Source organism: Nomascus leucogenys, chromosome 19, assembly GCF_006542625.1.
Source record: "Nomascus leucogenys isolate Asia chromosome 19, Asia_NLE_v1, whole genome shotgun sequence".
NCBI classification, from domain to species: domain Eukaryota; kingdom Metazoa; phylum Chordata; class Mammalia; order Primates; family Hylobatidae; genus Nomascus; species Nomascus leucogenys.
The window spans coordinates 42,919,235-42,943,396 of NC_044399.1; the positions used below are offsets into that span (position 1 = coordinate 42,919,235).

Here is a 24,162-nt window from a genome sequence, read left to right on the forward strand (position 1 = left end):
TCCAGCCTGGGCAACAGAGAACAAGACCCTGTCTCTAAAAAAGAAAGAAAAAAAGTGCTGACATACCGTTTACAAAGAACAGGGTACACACTAGAAATTCACATTCTTGAACTGTAAAGGGTGCTGATACTTATAAATACAGACACGTATATTATATTACACATTTTCAAGGATAAAATATGTAAATAGGTTATTAAAAATAGGTTCTGGCCAGGCGAGGTGGCTCATGCCTGTAATCCCAGCACTTTGGGAGGCCGAGGCGGGTGGATCACGAGGTCAAGAGATCGAGACCATCCTGGCCAACATGGTGAAACCCCGTCTCTACTGAAAAATACAAAAATTAGCTGGGCGTGGTGGCAGGCACCTGTAGTCCCAGCTACTTGGGAGGCTGAGGCAGGAGAATCGCTTGAACCCGGGAGGTGGAGGTTGCAGTGAGCGGAGAATGCACCACTGCACTCCAGCCTGGGCAACAGAGCAAAACTCTGTCTCAAAAAAAAAAAAAAAAGGTTCTGTATTAAAATTACTGATTCTCTTTCTGATTGATCTTCAAGTAATTCCATGTACGAACCCGAAATGAAACTGTCTCAGTGTTACTATGGTAACTTTGGGTGAGAATATGGTAGAGAGCGCATGAACTTGTTCACTGACTGTGACCTAACTTGTGAAGAAAGATAAATTATAGCATTTGAAATGTCTCACACTGAAATAGGAAAGATCATTTCATTAAGGAAACCACAGTAAAATTCTATTTCTTAGAACAGTATTTAAGGAAGTGGAGGCATTGGTAAATTATCAGACTAGTATTGTCAATTTTTATAAAAGGTCTTTGACATGGATGATTATGGTGTAATAGTTACACAATGTCTTACAGATTATATATGTCACATCAGTTATAGACAATTCTGGAGATGATAATCTGTTAAAGTAGTTCAAAGAGAGTCCCACAGGAACCTCTTTTGAAATCACTGATTTCAACTTACTAAAGATATGGGTGTACAACATAAGTGGAAACATTTTCTACTATTCATATGCAGATGAATTTCATTCTAGCTCAGAAACATTTGGAAAACTGACATCACACGTGACTTCAAGCTATTAAATGTTAGCGATAGCACCTTAGAAAAACACAATGGCTTTCAACATGTGACAGTTTGTGTCTCAAGTCAAAAATGGACAGTGATGTGTAAGAAAATCAAATTACATAATAACAATTCCTATTACTCGTGTGGAATAGGCTGTTTCTTCCCACCAAGTCAGTGATGTTTCTGAGATCATAATGTTCACTGTAAATTTAAAGGGATCTTTTTTCCATAGCACTCAGCAAGAAACCTGTGCTTAAGACTGAGGTTCCTTGGAAACATGCTGATAATTCTGTTCTCAAGGGTGTCAGAACCATACATACTGCAAATAATTTATGAAGTCCTAGTTCGTTGCAATAAGCAGATGGCTTGCTATCTGCTCAGACACTACTCCCTTGGGGTAGTAAATGTGCTTATCTGAAGCTGAGAGTCAATATATTTTTTACGTGGACATGGAAGAACACAGAATACATCATTTTTAATCATAGCAATTATACTTACTCAAAATGAACTTGGCTAGCAGGTACACAAATCTACAGATTGGAACGGCTTCTTAAAGGCTATCCCACCTTGGAAATAATCCTGGTTATCCCCAACACATGATGTTTTGTGCTGCTTCTTGATAGGATATCTCCTTAGATGTGCCTGTTTTTCAAAAAGTGGTATTTAAAATAAATGTGTCAGTCTCACAGAGGGGTGAAATGGGTGCTGATTAAAAATGCCCCATTCCAGACCACTGATGGCAACACTCTAGGTGTGGCGACCCAGGAATGTGCATCTCCTATTTCAGGTGCTTCTTGCACCTCACTGTTAAAGAGTAAAATTTTGACATCTGTGAACCCAATTCCGGTTTCCTCCCAGCTACAGCTGAGAACGCCTTTTAGAAAGAATGTGTCTAACGTGGGCACTTAACCTTGCATTTAAAACTGTAACCAAATACTCTTACTTTTATATTCCTAAAAACATATAAGCAGAAACTTATACATGCTGAATTGAGTATATACCACTTAAACATGTTAGAGGTAGGTAGTAGAAGATTCTTTTATTTAAAAAAATATTACATGTGGTTCTACAATATTTTTTCCTTTTAAAAAGCTTCAAGATATACAGGGAGATGCACTAGTCCAAGAAATTCAGCTTGTCCTTTAACAAATTATACAGTTTAAATTTCTTCACATATTGCCACAATATAATCTTATTTGTATTTGGAAAAGAAGAAATAAATATACAATAATTGAATTAGGTTCAAGAATCAAGCTTGATTTGTTTCCAAGACTTGGAAGAACTTCTTTTATACTGTTCCAGTTCCTAAAACAAAAATATATATTACTTTAAGAAAAATCAACTTTACTAATTCAAGGAGGCACCTTAAAACTGCCTTCTCATTTTTTAGATATAACAATGTATCCTTAGTAGCATTATCATCCTAAAGATTTCTTGACAATTATTTTGTAAATGATTATGCTTAGGACTTATTTTCTAGAAATACAGTCTTCAGAGTTTCTGTGTTGCTAAGCAGCACTCAGAGATGAATTTATTAAACTTTCAGACAAAATTATGTATGTAAACTGCATAATACATATGAATTCTTTCAACTAATGAACTAGACATCTGTCATCCTTCAAGTATTCAAAAGTGATCCTATTTTTAATTGTTTGCTGTTCAGCTCTTATCAAAAACTTGGTTGAAGTTAGCAAAATATTTAAAAAATATATAGCTCATTCCTATAGTCCCAGCACTTTGGGAGGCTGGGGCAGGAGAACTGCTTGAGCCCAGGAATTTGAGACCAGCCTGGGCAACATAGGGAGACCATGTCTCTACAAAAACTGAGAAAAATAATTATCCAGGCATGGTGGTGTGTGCTGTGGTCCCAGCTACTTGGGAGTCTGAGGTGGGAGGATTGCTTGAACCTGGGAGGCCAAGGCTGCAGTAAACTGTGATTGCGCCACTGCACTCCAGCCTGGGTGACAGAGTGAGATCCTGTCACAAAAAAATATGTGTGTGTGTGTGTGTGTGTGTGTGTGTATCCTTTGTCCCAGTGATTTTACTTTTAGAAATTTATCATCCATAACAATACAGCAATGCACAAGGATGTAAAAGAAGGAAACTAATTGCTCTATCTCAGCACAACTGGAAACAACTTTGATGTCCCCCAGTAAGGACTGATTAAATAATTAGCGTTCATTCACAGGTGGCTTCCAAGGCAGCCAGCAAAAATAACAGTGGCCACATGAAAACATAATGTGTGCCACATGAAAAAAGCACACAGGTAGGGAGAGGGCAGGATACTTCCATTTTCTATTTTATATACATCTATCTATATCTCTTGAATTTTTTCACAATGAGTATATGTTACCTTTACAATTCATAAATAAATTTTAGTGGAGGTGGCTATCCTGCACAAGGCAACTGACATGTAAAAGGGACCATCTAAGGGGATGCCTCTCGGCCTCCTATATGTTGTTCAATGTCTAAATAACTGTACAAAGGTTGTCACCACTTCAAATAAACAAAACGTGGTTACTCTGCAAGATAAGGCAATCACTGCCCTTTGGCTAACATAATTGAAGTTCACAGTTGCTATGAAAAGAAAATCCATTCTAATTTTCAGAAAAATTGCAGATTGTACCTTTCATACCTATACCCTAAGTTTCTAAAATTTAAAAGTTAAATGTTTCAAAATGGTATATAGACTTAGGAAGAATTTTTCCTTGTTTTGTTTTTTTTTTTTAACTTCCTCACTGGATTCTAGGAAGAATTTTCATGGTAATAATCATATGTAGTCTTTGCAGCTTGTTTTATTTTTTTCTAATAAAGCTAATTCGGTTCACCAGTTATCTACCACTTGTGGTTTTAAAGATTAACTCATAAAGAATAAACAAATCGTTTACTGCGAACCTTGTCTTTAACTGGAAGTTAAATTATTTTTACCAACGACAAAGGTGAAAACGTTGTTTTGAGATTCTTTGCTAGTAGTATCTCCCTTTTGCAGACAGCAGACTGTGAGAAAACTAGGGCTATCACAAAGGCCATGCCAGAGGGAGAAAAAGGAATAACCAATGTCAGACAGAACCTACCAAGTCCACTAGATCTTCAATATGACAATGATACGGCCTCAAAATAATACATTGATGTTTTAAAGGGATAGCAAGTAAGAAAGTTTTCAAAAGATATCTGTGGTTGGCCAAGAAGACCTTAAAAATAAATAACTGTAAACTTTTTTTTTTTTTTGCTTTAACAAAATAATAGAAAAGAAGCTGGGCACAGTGGCTCATGCCTGTAATCCCAGCACTTTGGGAGGCCAACTCAGGAGGATTGCTTTAGGCGAGGAGTTCAAGACCAGCCTGGGCAAGAAAAAATTAAGAAAATTACCCGGGCAAGGTGATGTGTGCTTGTAGTCCCAGCTACTTGAGAGGCTAAGATGAGAGGATTGCTTGAGCCCTGGAATTCAATGTTGCAGTGAGCCATGATCTCACCATTGCACTCCAGCCTGGATGCCACGGCAAGACGCAGCATCAAAGAAAAAGAAAAAAACACAAAAGAGGTAGAAGGGCTCAGCAAGTGCTTTCCACATTCACATTCCCTTAAAATTGGGAATGCTTTAAAGCTAGAGGGCTTTTAAAAAGTAGCAAGTAAAACTGAAGGATTTTCGGGTGCCCATGTAAAGTCTGGCAAAAGACAGAACTTTAAATAATTAAAGCGGGCTAATCACGAAAGACCCTACCTAAGTCTGCAGGAAAGATGAAAGGGGTCTTCCTACCAATCCTCAGATCCTTCAGGACTGACTTCACAGCACACAATTGGAAACAAGGTCTCACAACTACTTGTGAAATAGTATGAAATAATATTCAAATTAAAAATTTTATATAGTAGAATGTCAAAATTTAGATTCAGATTATCAATGAAATAATAGCAACAACGCTGATAATCATTAGGGTACCTTTAAAGCTAAAGCACAAAATTATGTTAAGGTCCTATGTGCGCAATCTGGAATCAATGCAATTCATCTAAAAACACATGAATAAAAGTGGTTTAGAGGCAAACTTAGGATAGCATAACTTTTCAGGTAGGTTAAAAAAAATCCCGAACCAAGAGATGATAGGAATTGGTGATCTGCTGGCAGTGAGATACAAGAGATGAACAAAGGGTGATATGGGTACTGTGGGGCTGCCTTCCTTTTCCACACAAAATTCTTATGGTTTTAAGTCATTTAGAGAAGATAGATTTGAATGTGAAAAATTTGAATGCTCACAAATACCCTAATCCTTTAATAATACTGATGTATATGAACTTAATAAAAGTGATCATTATGCAATATCAACAGATATTCTTATCAACAACGACAGTTAACCATTGACTCCTAGATAAATATTAATCAGGGATGACTTCCAACTAATCCTTACAGCCAAGCTGCAAACATAATAAGGGTTACATGAGGTCATTTTCCTGTTTCTACAACATGCCTCTCACTTTGCTACAGCTACAAAACCTCTGAATATTCATGGCATATTTTTCAAAAGTCTTCTGGACCGTTTACATAAAATGTTTTGCTTACTTCTCCAAGAGCCCCCTGAAGGTGAATACTGAGAAAAATACCCTGGCTCCTACTCCCAGCTGATACCTGTTTTCAGGTTACCCTCGCAACAATGTGACTGCCGCCTGAGAGGCTTTCGATCTAGTGCTTACCATACATAAGTTTACTCATATAAGGACAGATTCTGTACAATGTCTCATTTTATCAAATCAAACTAAAATCTAAGTTTGCTTGTTTGTTTTTAGAAAAATCTAGGCCAGGTGTGGTGGCTGATGCCTGTAATCCCAGCACTTTGGGAGGCCAAGGCGGATGGATCACGAGGTCAGGAGTTCAAGATCAGCCTGGCCAAGATGGTGAAACTCCATCTCTACTGAAAAAAAAACAAAAAAAATTAGCCGGGTGTGGTGGTGGGCGCCTGTAATCCCAGCCACTCAGGAGGCTGAAGCAGAGAATTGCTTGAACCCAGGAGGCGGAGGTTGCAGTGAGCTGAAGTCATACCACTGCACTCCAGCCTGGGCGACAGTGCGAGACTCGTCTAAAAAAAAAAAAAAAAAGAAAAGAAAGAAAGAACAAAAAGAAAAGAAAAATCTAAGTATTTGGGTCATGGTGAATTTGCCAACTCTTAACATTCTTACATCAGACTTGTGTGTTCAAATGGGGCTATCTAGGGATACATGGGATGGTGGCGTCCACTTTTAAGCATTTTCCTGAGAGAACCTGGGTTCTGTCAGGCATGTCTGTGTGTTTTCAGATTGTGCTTTCAGTCCTTAACTGGGCAAGATACGTTTTCTGGTACAAGGAAAGTATAGGTATGTCTGAATGTCCTATCAAAAACAAAGCTCTTTATGTAATTCCACAAACCAAAGAATATTAAGAAAATGTCTCTCCAGCAGCAAGGTAAGAATCACTACTCATCTTTAATATGATGTAAACTGGAAAATCAAAAAGGTTTATGTGAACACTAAGTCATGTCTGGGTGGTGGGATGACAGGTGATTTAAAAATTTTTCTTTATTCATATCAAATTTTTATTTTTTCTACAGTATACTATTAGTGTGTTATTTAAATAGATGTACTACTTAAATAATTTTAATAGTAAAGAAGACACACTAAGTAAATACATTGAGAAAAATGTACGGAATTCCCAAGGCACTCCAGGTTTTGTGATAAAACTTCAGATGAAATTAAGTAAATGTTTAGGATAATACCTGATCCTTCTGAATTCTCATCTCATCGACTTCACTTTCAGCATACTGAGGATCTCTCGCAGGGTCCTTGATATCTTTCAGCGTGTTATTACTCTGAAATTACAAATCTCCAAATCACTTCATGCCCATAACCCAAAATTCAGTGGCTACCATCTGCCTAATAAACCAAGCTCCCATTCCTCAGCCTGCCACAAAGTCTCTCTACGATCTTTCTAGCTTTTCTCATCACCACTGAGGCCCGCCTCCCATTCCACCAGGTCCCCTTTGAGTTGTCTCTCCCTTCTTTAACAGCCAGATGACTCTCTTTGAAAGTGGAGCAGGAACCATGTCTTACTTTTTTTTTTAACCCCCACAGTGCCTATTTACATTTTCAGCAAATGTTTAATTTTGAGCATAGGCGATAAAAAAGTTATCATAATAGGCCCTTTGGCACATTTGCTATAACTGTTAGATAGTGCTAAAAATCTTGCTTTTAAAAAAATTAGAAATATGTACCTTTGGTGGAAAGAGCTTTTCATACACTTTTTTCCACAACTCCATTGGTGAGTGGGCATGAAGCTTTCCAATGTCATTTTCAGGGACAGGAGGACATCCTAAAATAGCAAGTTTTACTCCAAATGACTGCATTGATTAAAATATTACAAACTCCACCAATAAAAGAAATGACACCAACAAAGGTATACATCTCAGATCACTCATTTTCCCTCTCCTTAATATAGTCACCATTAAAATTTACCCTACCCAGCACAGCAAGGTCACTGGGACAGATTCTAATACTGAAAGAAGAGGAGGGAAAGAGCAATGGGTAAACTGTAACTCTCATTCTCCACACCCTGTACCTATACCTATATCTATATCCTGTTAACCAGTAATTCCAGTTCTTGGTAGTGTTTGCCCTAGAAACACCTGCAAACTGGTACTGTATTAAGGATTTCACACTGTAGCATAATTTGTTATCAGTGTAAAATTGACCCACAACCAAAATACTCATCAGTGGTGAACAGTGCATTAATTACTATGCATAGCCATGCTCTGTAACACTATCCAACAGTTAAAATAAGACATAGACCCATGTGTAGCATTAATATGGAAAAATTACTAAGGTATATTGGTATATTGAATAAAAAGGTATTGAATAATAAGGTATATTGAATAAAAAGGGGAAATTCCAAAATGATATAGACTGAACATATAATTATGTTAAAGCAAATAGTTTTTTCTACACTATATACACATGTGTGTAAAGGCATAGGAAATTGGAAAGAACACAAATTTGCTCCTTGTATGTACTCTTTTACCTTTTTACAAGGAGATATCTTTATGTATTACTTGTATAATTTAATTTGAAAAATTTAAAACTCTGCTGCCATTTGCAATTTGTAACTGGATATTTCCCATCTTTCTATTTCCAACATCTATATTGTTCCCCAAAACTGTTTTACTGGTGATCTTCCAGGACATCCTTACCACTTTGGTGGGAAAGGCACTGATATGCTCCACTGATGTTATTCAGCTTTGCCAAGTTTTACTTGTATTCCTTTGTGTGTCTGTGTGTATATTAAGTTCTGTACAATTTTATCTCCTGCATAGGTTCATGTATTTGCTACCACAGTCAAGACACCAACTTAATTCCACTAGCACAAGGATCCTGTGTTGCCCTTTTATAGACATAACCTCCTCCTTCCCGACCCCTCCCCTGGTCTCCCCATCCATAGTCCTATCCCTACCCTCTGACCACCACTAATCTGCCTCCATTTCTAAAATGTTTTTCATTTCAAAATTCTTTATGAATAGAATCACACTGTATGTAATCTTTTCTAATTGGCTGCTTTTCACTCAGCATGATTCCCTGGAGATTCATCCAGGCTGTGTGTATCAATCATTTGTTCCTTTGTATGGCTGAGTAGTGTTCCCTGGACAGATAGATGTACCACAGTTGTTAGTCATTCACCTGCTGAACAACTTCTGGGCTGTTTCTAGGTTTTGACTACTAAACATAAAGCTGCTGTGAACATATGCCTAGAGATTTTTTGTGTGAGAGTTAAGTTTTCATTTATCTTGGATAAATGCCCAACAGCACAATTTCTAGGTCATATGGTAGTTGCACGTTTAGTTTCATAAGAAACTGTTAAACTGTTTTCTAGAGTGGCTGTACCACTTTACACTCCCACCAGCAGTGTATGAGAGATCTGGTTTCTCTGCATCCTTGCCAGTATTTGGTGGTGTCACTATTTTTATTTTTAGCTATTCTGTTAAATGTATAGTGATATTTCATTGTGGTTTCAATTTGCATTTCCCTAACGACTAATGATATTAAACACCTTTTCATGTGCTGCTTTGCTATTTTTATGTCCTCTCTGACATGAAATGTCTGCTTATGTCTTTTGCCCACTTTCTAATTGGATTGTTTATTTATTTTTCTGTTGAGTTTATGTATTCTAAACACTAGTCCTTTGTCATGTATGTGGTTTGAAATTCTTTTCTCCCACACTGTGGCATGTCTATTCATCTTCACATGGGCTTTCACAGAGCAAAAGTTTTTAATTCTGATGAGATCTAAGCTCCATGATTTTTAAATTCAGCAATTATGAACTCTCTTCTGGCCTCCAACCATTCACAGAAGCAAAAGAATTCCATCAGCATTATCTATCAGTACAACAGTGATTCTCACTGCTACTGGAATTAAGTTGGTGCTAATGATGATCATAAACATCAGTCTCCATGACCATTCACTGCGCAAAATCACCTCCATTCCTTTCATTCCAATTAATCTATAATCTCATTACAAAGATTTCTATATTTGAAGTCAAGTCACCTTTAGCTTGTAGGACTAATAGAGGATGGGAAATACAAAAAAAAAAACCTACTGTCCATTAGAGTGTTAAAAGCAAACTATGCCACCTGCAGAGGATAAAGAAGTGCGAGGCTCAAAGATCTTCACAATGAAAACAGTTTCTGTGGACAGGTAAGGGCCTTGAGATATAAACTCTTAAACTTCCTTTTGATTCAGAAGCCTGTAGAGTCTATGAGTTTAGGAAATACATTCCATTAGATGAGGCATGCTATTTCATAACAAAAAATCAAATCATACCTAATTGTTACAACTGTGTTCTTTTTGGTTTACTCTACCACTTCAATCTCTCATATACTTGCTAATTACCCGTAATATGTAGCTCTGAATTTCCTCACTACTCTATGCTCCTGGCTTCTTTAAAGCCAAGGAACTAAAATTTAAAAGTACCTGGAAATCAGTGGGGGAAAGAAAATATATGCAATTTGTTTTTCAGTGGAATAGGGATCAGAAATGAGAAATCAGTCTCATATGTGGTGACATCCCTTCCATCACAAACATGTCAATGTGATGCATGTTACATTAATACTGGGCATATAAACAAACACACAGGAAATAACAGCAATGATAATGAAACCAGAAATAGGAGTATGTTGGAGACAAAGTGAACATGGAGTAGGACAAAATCAATAAGCAATTAAAAAAAGATTGAACAATCTTACTAAGTTCACTAACCTATTTGACTGAAAGAATCCAATCCTGCTGTGATAAACAGCGGTTTATTCTGATCCACACATTTTGATTTGCTACGTGGAGAAGAAAGATTCTAAATTTAGTTTAGCAATTAAATTTGCTGCCACGCTCTCCTGTAAATATGAGAGCAATATTATGGGCTAGTTTTACATTTAGCCACTAATGAGAGCATTGCCCCAAATGAATAAGTGACTATCAATTTAAGTGATATCAAAAATTAACGTATAGCATAAACATTTTATAGGAAAAAAAGTGACAGACCCTATTACCTTAAATCAAATCCAAGAGAAGTAGCAAGGCCAAGAAGATACATACCAAAATTTTCAATTCCATTTCAAATCAATAAAAGAAAGTGATAATAGAGGGAAGCTACTAAAGTGTGGGAAAGGAAGTAAAAGAAATCAGGGAGCTAGTATAATATTATCATTATTTTATTCCAGCCTCAAACTAAATGTTATGTAACATTTTGGTTGTAAAATTTAAGAAATATTTAAAGAATATAAGAAGCAGGAAATAATACGAAATTATCCCCTTTATGTTGAGTCTTGACAAAATAAATAATATTAATAATTAAAAATAATAATAAAATAATAAATAATATAATAAAATAAATAATAAAAAATAATAATTAAAAAAGAAATTATCCCTTTAAGAATAGCCATCTGGGTCACTTTCCTGGTCAAGACACAAGAGACTGAGTAGAACAATAATCAGATGAGACAACACTGGCTAAATCAATCACTCAATAAATGATATAAAAAATATCTTAGCAGTACCTTCTGTCAATGCCAAATGCCAACTGGTTGATAACTCCACGTATTTTTAGTAATAGAGCTTCTGATTTACTGGTAAACTTTAAACAAATCAGGAGAACAAATTATATGCTCTATTTTCCAATCACAGAAACAGGTAAAATAAATATGGCTTTGAACAAATACAGATTACAAAGAGAATCACTATTTAGTTGCCCAGCAAATACTTCTGTTTGAGTAGACAAAACAAAACCTGAATAAAGAAATCTTGGTAACTTTAACTCGTTCTTCAAACTTAATGAGTACATTATGTGGAAAAGACTTGTGTTTATGTACTCATCATTTCAGCTACTCACACAAATGGACCATAATCACTGTCAAATAATTTCTTTAAAAAATATATATATGAATGTATGTTTATGGGCTGTATGTGTGTAAACATACTCATTATGGTCTAAAAGAAAAATTTTGCAAAATGCAGTTGGGTTGGTTAGAAAATAAGAGGTATACCTCAAAAGTAGCTTTCACATCCAAGGGCGTATTGCTGCCTTCCAAATAGTCATTGTGGGACTGCAGACTGGTCTAATGATGCTGATACTCACTAAGGTAGTTTTTTAACTTCTTTTTAAATTGCTTTTGGTGCCTAAGCTACTGAATATTTTCAGTGCTGGTATATAACTAGGGAAACCATAACCAGAACATTTCAGAGAATGAAAGGAGTTGGGTACTATTAATAATTAAGCTGTGACATCAGATGAATACCAGGACATATGGTTATCCTACAAATCTTTAAAAACTAGACTGGATTTCTGTAGCTACCAAAAGTCATTCACAGCCAAGTCAAAATGACTAAGAGGTACGGAACTGGGAAAAAAAACTTTGAACTGAAATGAAATCTAATTATGAAGCAAAGATATCAGCGTTATGGTTCCAATGGCAATTCCACAAGATAAGCCTCATTCTGGATTAAGAACAGAAAGTTCTTAATGCTCTCAGAGAAAGTATTCAAATGAGAATACTCGTGTATATATAAGATCTGATGCATTTATTAAAGAAAGCATTGAAATAATTGTAATGCTTCTACTGAGACTATGTTTTAAAATACATATAGAAAACTTTAACTGAATTTTAGAAATATAACTGTTCTGTTTAATTTTATTTTCTTTATGAGAAAGGAAAAACCTAATCACAAACATATTTCATAGAAGATAGGGCTGGGAGAACATTAGACATTTTCTAACCCAACTCCTCCATCTGCTGCATCAATTACTTCTAAAACATCCTTCACAAAGAACTGTAGGCCTTCTGCTTAAACAAACTCAATGCCTGGGAACTCATCTCCCCAAATAATTCATTCTGTTTTCAGATAATGGTAGTATTAGAAAGTGCTTTCATATTTTGAGTAAACTCTGTTGATTCCTTTTTCTGGACCTTAGAATAGCAAAGAATGAATTTAGTCACTTTTCCATGGAACATTCCTTCAACTATATAAGAGAGTTATCACATTTTAGGTGATATTCTACTGGTCCTCATACATAATAATTTTAAGCCCCTGCCATCCTCATGGCTCTTCTCTGAATCTGGTTCTACTTATCAGTCTTCTCCTGTTCTTTTGGGGGTCGAGGAGCATATTGGTTTTTTAAGACATGGGGTCTCGCTCAGTTTCCCAGGCTGGAGTGCAGCAGTGTGATCATAACTCACTGCAGCCTCAAACTGCCAGGCTCAGGCAATCTTCCTGCCTCAGCCTCCTGAGTAGCTAGGACCACAGGCATGCACTATGATGACTGGCTAATTAAAAAAAATTTTTGTCAAGACAAGGTCGCATTTTGTTGCCCAGGCTGGTCTTGAACTTCTGGCCTCAAGTGATCTTCCCACCTCACCCTCCAAGTGTTGAGATTAGAGGCAAGAGCTATCACACCTGGCCTGTGTTTTGTTTTTATTAACGTAATTAGATTGTTCATAATATTGAATCAATATTCTCAACTGCACTATATAGGATCAACTATAGTGTTGGAAAAAAAAAAAAACCCTGCTAAATATCATGGAATTTTGCAAAGCAGTACCCAACTTTCTTCCTTAAATGGGGCAGAGGGTAAGAGGAGATGTGAAACTGAAAGATGGGGCTTTGATCACTTTGGCTACATTCTTCCTGAAAGGCCTTATGGTTCCTTTGGTGGTCCAGAAGTACTCCACTAACCCAAACCCTGTTCCTTTGGGCTTATTGAAAGCTGAGATGAAGCCCTTCTCAAAGCCATTCCCTGGTCCCTGATCTTGTCCGATCTCCTGGGCCACGGTTAATCCCAGGCTTGCTATGGCCTGCGTTGACCTGACTTCATCTAAATTTGTACTTGTGAGACCAGACTGGACCCTCCATCAAATGTAATCTGTTCCTAAAGAAATACAGGGATTTCCCTCAGCTAACTTTATAACCAGAATTAAATGTGTGACCCTCTCTAGTGGCAAAAATAAGTAACTGCAAGATCTTTACCTCTAACCTCGATGAGCCATTCACTTTAAATTCCCCATATCCTCTCAAAATAGTAAAGAACATTTCCCAAAGTACTATGTCAACCTAATATGTAAGCAAATACGATTCAGACATAAAAGGTGATCATTTTCAAGAAAATACATAATGAAATGTGTAATGTTTTGAAAGGTATAAAAACTGAGAATACATATTTTGTACATATTACTTTCAGTCAAAATATTCTAGCTGTGAAGGCAAAGGGCTAAACCATATTGTCTCTAGGTTCCTCTGATTGCTTTAATTTGGAGGAAAAAAGTGACCATTAAATAATTATTCAAACGTAAAGGAAATTTTTTTTTTGAGACAAGCCCAGTCTCGAGTGCAGTGGTGTGATTTTGATTCACTGCAGCCTTGACCTCCTGAGCTCACGTGATCCTCCCACCCCAGCCTCCCAAGTAGCTGAGACAACTGGTGTGTGCCACCATGGCCAGCTAATTTTTAAAATTTTTTGTAGAGACAGGTTCTCGCCATGTGGCCCAGGCTGGTCTGAAACTCCTGAGTTCAAATGATCCTCTCGCCTTAGCCTCCCAAAGTGTTGGGATTACAGGCGTGAGCCACTGCACCCAGCCAGAAATTTTTTAAATAAAAATGTTTTGGCCAGGCATGGTGGCTCACGCTTGTAATCCCAGAAGTCTGGGAGGCTGAGTAGGGCAGATCACGAGGTCAGGAGTTCAAGACCAGCCTGGCCAACATAGTGAAACCCCATCTCTATTAAAAATACAAAGATTATCCAGGTGTGGTGGCACGTGCCTGTAGTCCCAGCTACTCAGGAAGGCTAAGGCAGGAGAATCGCTTGAACCCAGGAGGCGGAGGTTGCAGTGAGCCGAGACCATGCTATTGTACTCCAGCCTGGGTGACACAATAAGACTGTCTCAAAAAAAAAAAAAAGTTGTTATATTTTATTGCATTAAAGGACATTTAATAAAGTTTAGTCCTGCTACGGGAGATAATGATAATAGTGATTATAATAACCAACATTTATTGAGTAATATTCTGTTCTAGGCCCTGTGCTAAGCATTTCACATGCACTCTCTCTTTGAATCCTCACAACAACCCTATGAAGAAGGTACTATTTTTCTCCATTTTACCCTGGAGGACAATGAGGCTTAAGTGAAATTAAGTGACTTGTTGAAGATCACACGTCTAACAAATGGTCACCCTGAGATTCGAACCCAGGGAGCATGACTTCAGATTTCATGTTTTTAACTTTTACAACAAACAGCACTTTTTTAAAGAGCCCCCATCCCCAATACACACACTGTTAGAGTTGTTTTTTGTTTTTCTTTTAAGGGAATATAGATTCTAATTCTTAAGGGGATACCAAAAATGAATAAATAGATCAACTTATCTCTTTAAACTTGGTTGGGATTTATGGATATAAGCAATTTAGAACTTTTGTTCCAAAGAAGGGGGAGACCATCTAGCAGTGCATGTTCAACAGATGCATTATCAAACATTCTGTAAGGAGAGGTCTTCAGCAGTGGGAAAGCAACGGGACCATGTGCATTAGCAAAAGCATTTATTCCTCGTAGCTGTGCATCAAGTTCCTAATTTCCCCAAATTTGGTACTGTCCATTCAAGCCCAAAGGACAAGAAATGTACAAACCATTAATGATGCTCCATAATAATGTGCAACAAATCGAAGTGTCTTGCATATTACCTTTCTCTTCTCAGACTCAAAATCCTGTAGAAATATGTTATTTAAAAAAGTCAAGATAACCAAATATCTATAGCAGGAAGATTCAAATTATTAAATGTAGAAATAGATTATGTCTTATTTTTTTAAACTCACCTTCAGGAAAAGGATTCCATTACCTTGGTATTTGCTTCATAGACAGTTGAACAATAGCTGCAGCCTTTTTAGAGCTACAGCTATCAGATTTTTCTTTGTTTAAATACTCAGCTCAATAGAATTTAGATATAAGCACACATTTCATAGTGTGGAATACCCTAACGATTCTCCGACAAGCAAAGATAAGAAGGAACTAATTTTCTACTTTCTTCATTAAAAGTTGGGAAGTCCTATTCCCCAGTGACTAGGTTGAAGCCTTTTTTTTTTTTTTTTTTAAGAGACAAGTGACTCACTGTGTAACCCAGGCTGGCGTACAGTGGTGTGATTACAGCTCACTGTAACCTCAAATTCCTGGGCTCAAGTGATCCTCCCCCTTCAGCCTCCCAAAGTGCTGGGACTACTGGCATAAGCCACTGTGCCCGGCAAGATTCATTTTCTAAATCTGCCTTATCCCCATTCTAATCATTGCATTTATTTTCTTTACCTATTTTTTTCTGTCCCAACTATGTCTTTTCCAAAATCTTTAAGATGCATGACTTATTAACCTATTCCTTCAATAATTATTTTTCTTATTTTGACATTATTTTTGTACCTCCCTCATAAAAAGCACAGCCATGTATGTAAAACAAACTCAGCTAGAAGTGGAAGAGCTTACCTGAAAAATATCATATTTACTTCCAATTATGACCAGAGGTACTGGAAATGGGTCAATTAATTCACGATCCTGTTAATAAACATATTTCACTGATTTATTGTAATTCTTTATTGCTAGGTGCTTAGCAATTTCCATTTACTTCCAAAAACATTCCATTTTCAGTCTCTTCATAGATGTTTACTTAATTTGCTTGACATAGAATTTGTTCCAATATTTAACTTTCACTTCCTAAGCTATATTTCATAAGTGTAAAACTAGAAATGGCAATTCCCCAAATTACTATGATATTTATTATTTTCCTTTTTCTACCCTTTTATTTCCTTATATAACATATTACCTTCCTGGTTTTTTTTCTATTTTATGTTAACTGTTTGTTGGAATAGTATTTATCTGGCATAGATTTGTTTTGTTCCATTATTTCCTATGTAAAACACTTTTTTTTTTTTTTTTTTTTTTTTTTTTTTTTTTTGAGGCAGATTCTCGCTCTGGAGTCAGGCTGGAGTGCAGTGGCGCGATCTCAGCTCACTGCAACCTCCGCTTCCCAGGTTCAAGCAATACTCCTGCCTCAGCCTTCCAAGTAGCTGGGACTATAGGCACGCACCACCACAGCCCGCTAATTTTAGTATTTTTAGTAGAGACGGGGTTTCACCATGTTGGCCAGGATGGTCTTGATCTCTTGATGTTGTGATCCACTTGTCTCAGCCTCCCAAAGTGCTGGGATTACAAGCATGAGCCACCGCACCCGGCTACACTTTCTTATAAACTCTGGATAATATAAAATGCTGCTCTTAGTTTTCTAGATGATGATATTTATTATTGTATTGAAGAACTTGTGTTACTATCATAGCAACTTTATAATTTAATTAGCTGTCAGATGATAAAAAGATACTGAATAAGTGACAAAAACTAAATGAATGTAAAATATAGAGTGATGGTGAAGGCTATTAAAACTCTACCCCTTGCTTCAAGTTGTAGCTTCATCTAGTCTGTCAGGTGACTTTTGTACAATCTGGCTTTTTATCTTCATTTTTACAGAGATTATAAAATCAATATCAAACCACTACTTTAAAACTCTATTTCTCTGATTGGTGTAATATGCCATAACAATCACACAAGATGTCTAACAAGAAGATATAAGGAATCTTCTTCCCTGTTTTGCTCTTATTGAGGTTTTAATAAATTGCTGTAATTTTCCAGTGAACAGGTTCATCTACATCAAATGAATTTCAAGTCATGCATAAAAATCTAAAGAAGTTGTTTGTGATGTTATCATTAACTATATATGGGACTAAGGATTCCAGTAATAATTCCAAACAGCAACTCACAGGATGATCCTTCTGCATATTATTCCAGATCTTCTGTCTCATTTCAGAAACTGCTTTAGGATTTGTCTTTCCCAGTTCCATTAACACTTTGTCTATATGGCTTTTTGTGGCTTGCAAGAGATTTTCCATGGTGGGCCAAAGATCATTAGGTTTTGAAAGATCCAGAATGAGAACAACAGAAAACGTCCTAAAGAAATAAAAACATTTTTCAAAAAAGACTCAAAATAATTACCATTTTGAAATCCAAATGTACTGAAATTTATCTAAAAATAACTAAAATATACCTTAATGGGAAAAAAAACCATAGAATTATTCTAAGACCCCCAAAAACAAAAACAAAAGTCATAGCCTTATTTATTCCAATACTTTACTCTAGTAATATTTAAGTGTTACAATAGTGGAACTAAGTTTCTGTTTGAACTAAAAGTAGTTTAGTTCAAATAGAGACGCTCCAAGCATTTGGGTCCACAATGCCATGTTCACATCCAGTTTTACTGTGTGCTCCAAAAAAGGGAAGCAAAAATAATAAAAGAAGCAAAAACAATAACACAATAATCAGGTAAAGGAGAAGAAAATAGATTTATGGGTGGACCTTGCTAGGGAACTACCTAGTTAATCTCCACAATAACCCTCTCCAGAAGATGTTATAACATCCATTTTATAGATTAGAAGTCTAAGGCATAGATTTATATAACTAGTAAATTGTAGAACTGGTATTTAGATCCAAAGTTACATGTTTTTCTGCAATACCATTCTGTCTCTCTGAAAGCACACTCCTGACCACCAGATACACGACCACCATCACCATATGCACTTGTATTCTGTTCATGCACATCAAACACAAACCTAGACTCAGCAACAAAAACAAACATTCCCGTTCAAAAATGGGCAAAGAGGCCAGGGATGGTGGCTCATGTCTGTAATTCTAGAGCTTTGGGAAGCTGAGGCAGGAGGATCGCTTGAGGCCAGGAGTTCAAGACCAGCCTGGGCAACATAGCGAGACCCCATCTCAACTATATTAAAAAAAAAGAAGGCAAAAGACTCAAATAGACATTTCTCCAAAGAAGATATACAGATGGCCAATTAACACCTGAAAAGATGTCCAACTTCCTATCCATTAGGCTAGCTATTGTCAAAACATTTTTTTGTTGTTGTTGTTGGAGGAGTCTCTATCGTCCAGGCTGGAGTACAGTGGCATGATCTCAGCTCACTGCAACCTCTGCCTCCCCGGTTCAAGCGATTCTCCTGCCTTAGCCTCCCAAGTAGCTGGGATTACAGGCATGCACCACCACATCTGGCTAATTTTTGTATTTTTAGTAGAGACGAGGTTTCACCATGTTGCCCAGGCTGGTCTCGAACTCCTGACCTCAGGTAATCCACCCACCTCAGCCTCCCAAAGTGTTGGGATTACAGGTGTGAGCCACCGCTCCTGGCCTAAAGCATTTTTTTAAATGAGAAAATAACAAGTATTAGTGAGGATACAGAGAAATTAGAACCCCTGTACATTGCTTATGGGAATGTAAAATGGTGCAGCTGCTGTGAAAAATAGTATAGTGATTCCTCAAAAAATTCACCATAAAATTACCAGATGATCCAGCAATTCCACTTCTGAGACTATACCCAAAAGAACTGAAGGAAGAGATTTAAACAGATAGTGTACACCAGTGTTCATACCAGCATTACTCACAATAGTCAAAAGATGGAAACAACCCAAATGTTCCTGCATGGATTAATGGATAACTAAACTGTGGTATTTGTTTACACAATGCAACATTATTTAGCCTTAGAAGTGAGGGAAATCCTGACACATACTACAAATGGAAGAATCCTGAAGACGTTATGCTAAATGAAGTAAATAACAAAAGGACAAATAATGAATGATTTCATTTATATGAGGTACTGGAGTGGTCAAATTCATAGAGACAGGCAGTAGGGATGATAGTTCCCAGGAGCTGGGGAAGGAAAAACAAGGAGTTATTGTTTAATAGGTAAAGAGTTTGTTTGAGAAGATTAAAAAGTTCTGGAGATGGATGGTGATGAGAATATACTTAATGTTACTGAACTGCACAGTAAAAAATGACTAAAATTTTATGCTATGTATATTTTACCACAATAAAAACTAAACATATATAAATCTAGGAGTATTTTTAAAAATGGTTATAATAAGTATGTAGAACCATGATCCTGGATGGTTTAGGATTATATCCAATATAACCAATATATCCTTGATCAACACAGGAAACATTCTGCTAGAAGACATAGCACAAAATTATATTATGTTATTTAATTATTTTGTTTAGTTCAAGTAAACAGGCTATTTTGTATAATTCAAGCAAAACAGTAACAATTCTGTTGGTCTAAATTCAGAAAGTAGTCTTTTACACATTAATTATCAAATTTTCTAAAAATTATTGTGCTATTACATTGTCTAGGCAATTATATTTAGGTCATTTTAATAAGCTCATAAACAGTTTTGCTTAACTGTAAAAATAACATATACATTTTTAATTGTACTAATTTTATTTTTAGGGTTTTGGTATGGTTATGTTTCAACTATGACTTAACATTTTTTCATTGTGATGAAATGGATATAACATAAAATTTATTATTTTTTCAAGTGAAAAATTATTTTAAGCAAAAGAAAAATAAATTACTCAAATTTTTTCTAAGATTAAAATTTTTGTTTACAGTATATTAGAAATACTTTTGTTACTTTTTACCTATTTCATAGCAAATGATAGCCAAAAATTTTTTCTTAATAAACTCTTAAAACAGAGATTCAGACTACAGGAAATGTTCTATTACAAATTGTCTAAAGTGTGTGGAAATGTTCAATGCATTTATAATTCTATAAACAGTTATTTCAAAGATAAACAGTATCTAACAGTATTTGGCAATATTGTTTTCTCAAGCTGTGAGACTGCATCCAACAGAAGGAAATTATGTGTCACACTAATTCCAGTCAAAAACACTGAGTGTTTGTGACATGATGAGTGAAATGTTTTTCCATGAATTATTTAACCACCCAGCAACCTACTTTAGACCCAAGCCTAGGGCTCCCTTTCCCTTTCCCTCTGTTGATCATAACCCTGACCCTTCCTCTCTCCTAAAGCAGGTCCCAGCTGTCCTGGAGCTCCAGGGAAAGGAAGACCAAGACCTCACAAATGAGGTATTAACCCTTGGGATGATCTGGTTTCCTGCAGAACCTAGAATTTCCACAAACCCAGCAGGCCAAAACCTTTTGGGCTTCGAGAAGGGGAGTGAGGTAACATAACATGTCAGTCAAATAGGAGCCGACTCCCAACCCGGGTAAGAGCCAGCTCCTGTATTTTCACCGGTTCAGCCTCTGGCCACTCTAACTGGAAGCTCCTCCCACCCTCACTATCTCTCTCTCTCTCTCTCTTTTTTAAAGAGACAGTGTCTCTGTCACTCAGGCTGGAGTACAGTGGTATGATCATAGCTTACTGCAGCCTTGAACTCCCTGGCTCACGCAATCCTGCCTCAGCCGCCTGTGTAGCTGGGACTACAGAGGCATGCTATGATGCCTGGCTAATTTTATTTTTTAATTTTTTTGTAGAGATAGAGGTCTCACTATGTTGCCCGCTGGTCTTGAACTCCAGACCTCAAGTGATCCTCTCGCTTTGGCCTCTCAAAGTGCTGAGATTACAGGCCTGAGCCACCACACCTGGCCCCTCACCATCTTTTCTCAACCACACCACTAGGCACTATTCCCTGGCAGCTTCACTTATTTGTCACCATTAAAGAGAGACAAATGAAAAACTATTTAACTGTAAAATTCCATGTTTCTGAAAAATAAAATCATAGAGAAAAGTGTTTAAAAGTGGAAAAGCAAGATCTAAATATGTATATAAAATATCCCAAGCCTGTACAAAGTCTATTTACAGACATTGAAAAGGCTGAAAGAAATACCTCAACATGTTAAAGTGGTTATTTTTTAATGTGATTCTGGTTCCTCTTACTTTGTGTCTTTCAGTATTTTTACAAGTTTTCTATATGAGCATATATTACTTTTCTAATAAGTGAAAGAAAGTAAATCATATTTCACTAAAAGGAAAAAAAAAGACCAAATAAAGCCAACTGTATCCAGCCAGTTCTAGAAAAACAACTGTCCCATTAACAAGAAATAATTCAATCCTCCAAGGAGCTTAATGACCAACATGTAACAACTAATTGTCAAGCCCTTTGAATTTGATCCGGGCAGCAGCAATGGTTAATGTTAAACTCTAAGAACAAAATATTACAGATTAAAAAAAAATTGTTTTTCTTAGCTAAGATCAGTTCCCAGGAACATTGTAAGAAATGTCACAAGTTTCCACATATTTGGCCAACATGTGGGAGTTACTGTCAGGAAAACATCACTCAAGCATTTTGAGGTTTTCCCCAAAGTTCTATTTCTCTAAGGTCAGCAGACGGAGAGACTTTCTCTCTTCTCCGACATATAGTCTTCCTTTAATAGTCTTCCTTTAAATGAAGCTTCAAGAATATTAATTAGCATTAAATTCAAAGGTAGCTTATAATACTCAGCTGAAGAAAAAACTCAGAGCGGAATTAACTCATACTGAGATGGATAATGGAAAGAATTAAGCTTTTCAAATTTATTTTTACAAAATGAATTCATTGCCCAAGTGTAATTGACGTATTTTTTTTGTTTTCAGCTTGCAAAATATGTTACTGGGGAGAATGTCAGCTATCTCAGTTCAGCACAGGCCAAAATCTTGGTTCTTTTAAAAATTCTTTGAAAGTATTACAGTTTAGGCATTTAGAAAGGAAGTGGGCATAAGCCTTCAGCAACATAAAACTGTGCCCCAAAATTCTGACTGAGAAAAGCCAACTCATATTCCTCCTGGGGACACTCCTGTGTACTTACAGTTTTTCCTGGAGCTGGCTCACTTACCGTAAGGTGTCACTTGTGATGGGTATGCTGATTAAGTCCAATAAAGAGGTTCCTCCACCGAGTTCCCAAAAGTGAGCGATATCTTTTGGCTGAAAAACAAAAATTTTTGAGTTTTTGAATTTTAAGTACTTCTTATATGTCATTAGCACTTGCCAGTAATAATTATACATACAAAATATTGTAGTCCTTAATCAACCCTTTCTTGGCAGTCAAAATTTTTTCCTTTATCCCATCCCTCAAAATGCATCAAAGCACCTATTCTAAAGAAAAATGATGAAATATTCAGAATTGTTTATATGTGTACACAAATGCCTTAATTCTAGTAATACCTTAACAGAAGACATAAACAGTACGTCAATCTTGTAAATAACATATGTAGCATATACTTATGCAGATTTTAGATAAAAATTAACCCGTTCAACAAATTTCGTATTATCTTTTGGAAAACATTTATAATTCTAGATAGAATAAAACAGGTGAATAGGAAAAATTCCTATTTAGGAAGACAGAAGCTCGCAGAATGTATTAGACACACGTAAGGCATGAAGAAAAGGACGAACAAATGGCAATCCTGGCTGTGGATCAAGATTACTTGAGCAGGCCGGGCGCGGTGGCTCACGCTTGTAATCCCAGCACTTTGGGAGGCCAAGGCGGGTGGATCACGAGGTCAGGAGATTGAGACCACGGTGAAACCCCGTCTCTACTAAAAATACAAAAAATTAGCCGGGCGTGGTGGCGGGCGCCTGTAGTCCCAGCTACTCGGAGAGGCTGAGGCAGGAGAATGGCGTGAACCCGGGAGGCGGAGCTTGCAGTGAGCCGAGATCGCGCCACTGCACTCCAGCCTGGGTGAGAGAGCGAGACTCCGTCTCAAAAAAAAAAAAAAAAAAAAAAAAAAAGATTACTTGAGCAAAAGTATAAGCAGACGATTTGTTCCTGCTTCCTGTGGAGAATCTGACAGGCTACCACTGACAATAATACACAGTAGGTGGGAGAACAAGACATCAAACAACTGCTTCTCTTTTTATAAGACCCTCAAAATAATTGGAAACTGACAGGGCTAGGCAGCCAAGAAGTTCAGAAATAAGACCATCTAGGGTTGGGTGCAGTGGTTCACACCTGTAAACCCCAGCACTTTGGGAGGCCAAGGCTGGAGGATCACTTGAAGCCAGGAGTTCAAGGTCAGTCTGGCCAACACAGTGAGACTCCATCACTATAAACAATTTTTTTTAAATTAGCTGAGTGTGGTGGTGCATGTTTGTAGTGAATTTGAGGGGACAGTTTACTTGGGAGGCTAATGCGGGAGGATTCTTTGAGCCCAGGAGTTTGAGGCTTCCATGAGCTATGATCCTGCCACTGTACTCCAGCCTGGGCAACAAAGTGAGACCTTGTCTTTGAAAGAAAAAGAAAAGAAAAGAAACAGGACCATTGATTCCATAAGACGTTCCTAGACTGTTGGCTAATGGCATTTCTGCTTCTGTCCTGACACCGAAGACCCTTCAGGTCACTGAAATTGTGAGGAGCTGACAAAGTGCTTCTATTTAGGACTCTTAGGGAATTAAATCTGAGAAAGACATGATGCTTCCAGAATGAACATGGAAATATCCCACTTGATAGTACAAAGTTTAGAAAAAAAATCACACAAGTTTTTATGTATCTGCTCCCATGAGCCTGTAAGAGACAGATTGTCAATAAAATAAGTTTTAGGTGAATATATATTATTTTGGATTTTTGACAAAATTTCATCTTGTAATCTCTACAATTGTTTGGCTGTTCATATTTGAATCATTAATATTTGTGGGGAAAATAATTCTTCACTGGAAAATATCCCTCAA

The 24,162-nt window shown here is 36.8% G+C and overlaps 1 protein-coding gene across 5 annotated transcripts in view; it reads right to left on the reverse strand.

Moving 5' to 3' along the window:
* DYNC2LI1 (dynein cytoplasmic 2 light intermediate chain 1) overlaps positions 1-24,162 on the reverse strand; it is a 71,170-nt gene that overhangs the window by 32,508 nt on the left and 14,500 nt on the right. For 3 of the 5 annotated variants that reach the window (XM_030800408.1, XM_030800406.1, XM_030800409.1), the window contains exons 5-13: positions 22,331-22,419; positions 17,416-17,602; positions 16,091-16,159; positions 15,250-15,327; positions 11,141-11,217; positions 10,347-10,417; positions 7,316-7,413; positions 6,821-6,913; positions 1,581-1,724 (exon numbers count right to left, since the gene is read on the reverse strand). In XM_030800408.1, coding sequence (XP_030656268.1) covers positions 1,596-1,724; positions 6,821-6,913; positions 7,316-7,413; positions 10,347-10,417; positions 11,141-11,217; positions 15,250-15,327; positions 16,091-16,159; positions 17,416-17,602; positions 22,331-22,419 — 891 coding nt within the window. In that variant the 3' untranslated portion in view covers positions 1,581-1,595. Of the gene's footprint in view, positions 1-5; positions 35-1,580; positions 1,725-2,095; positions 2,388-6,820; positions 6,914-7,315; positions 7,414-10,346; positions 10,418-11,140; positions 11,218-15,249; positions 15,328-16,090; positions 16,160-17,415; positions 17,603-22,330; positions 22,420-24,162 lie in introns of those variants that run through there. The other 2 variants (XM_030800407.1, XM_003262790.2) reach the window with 2 other exon arrangements.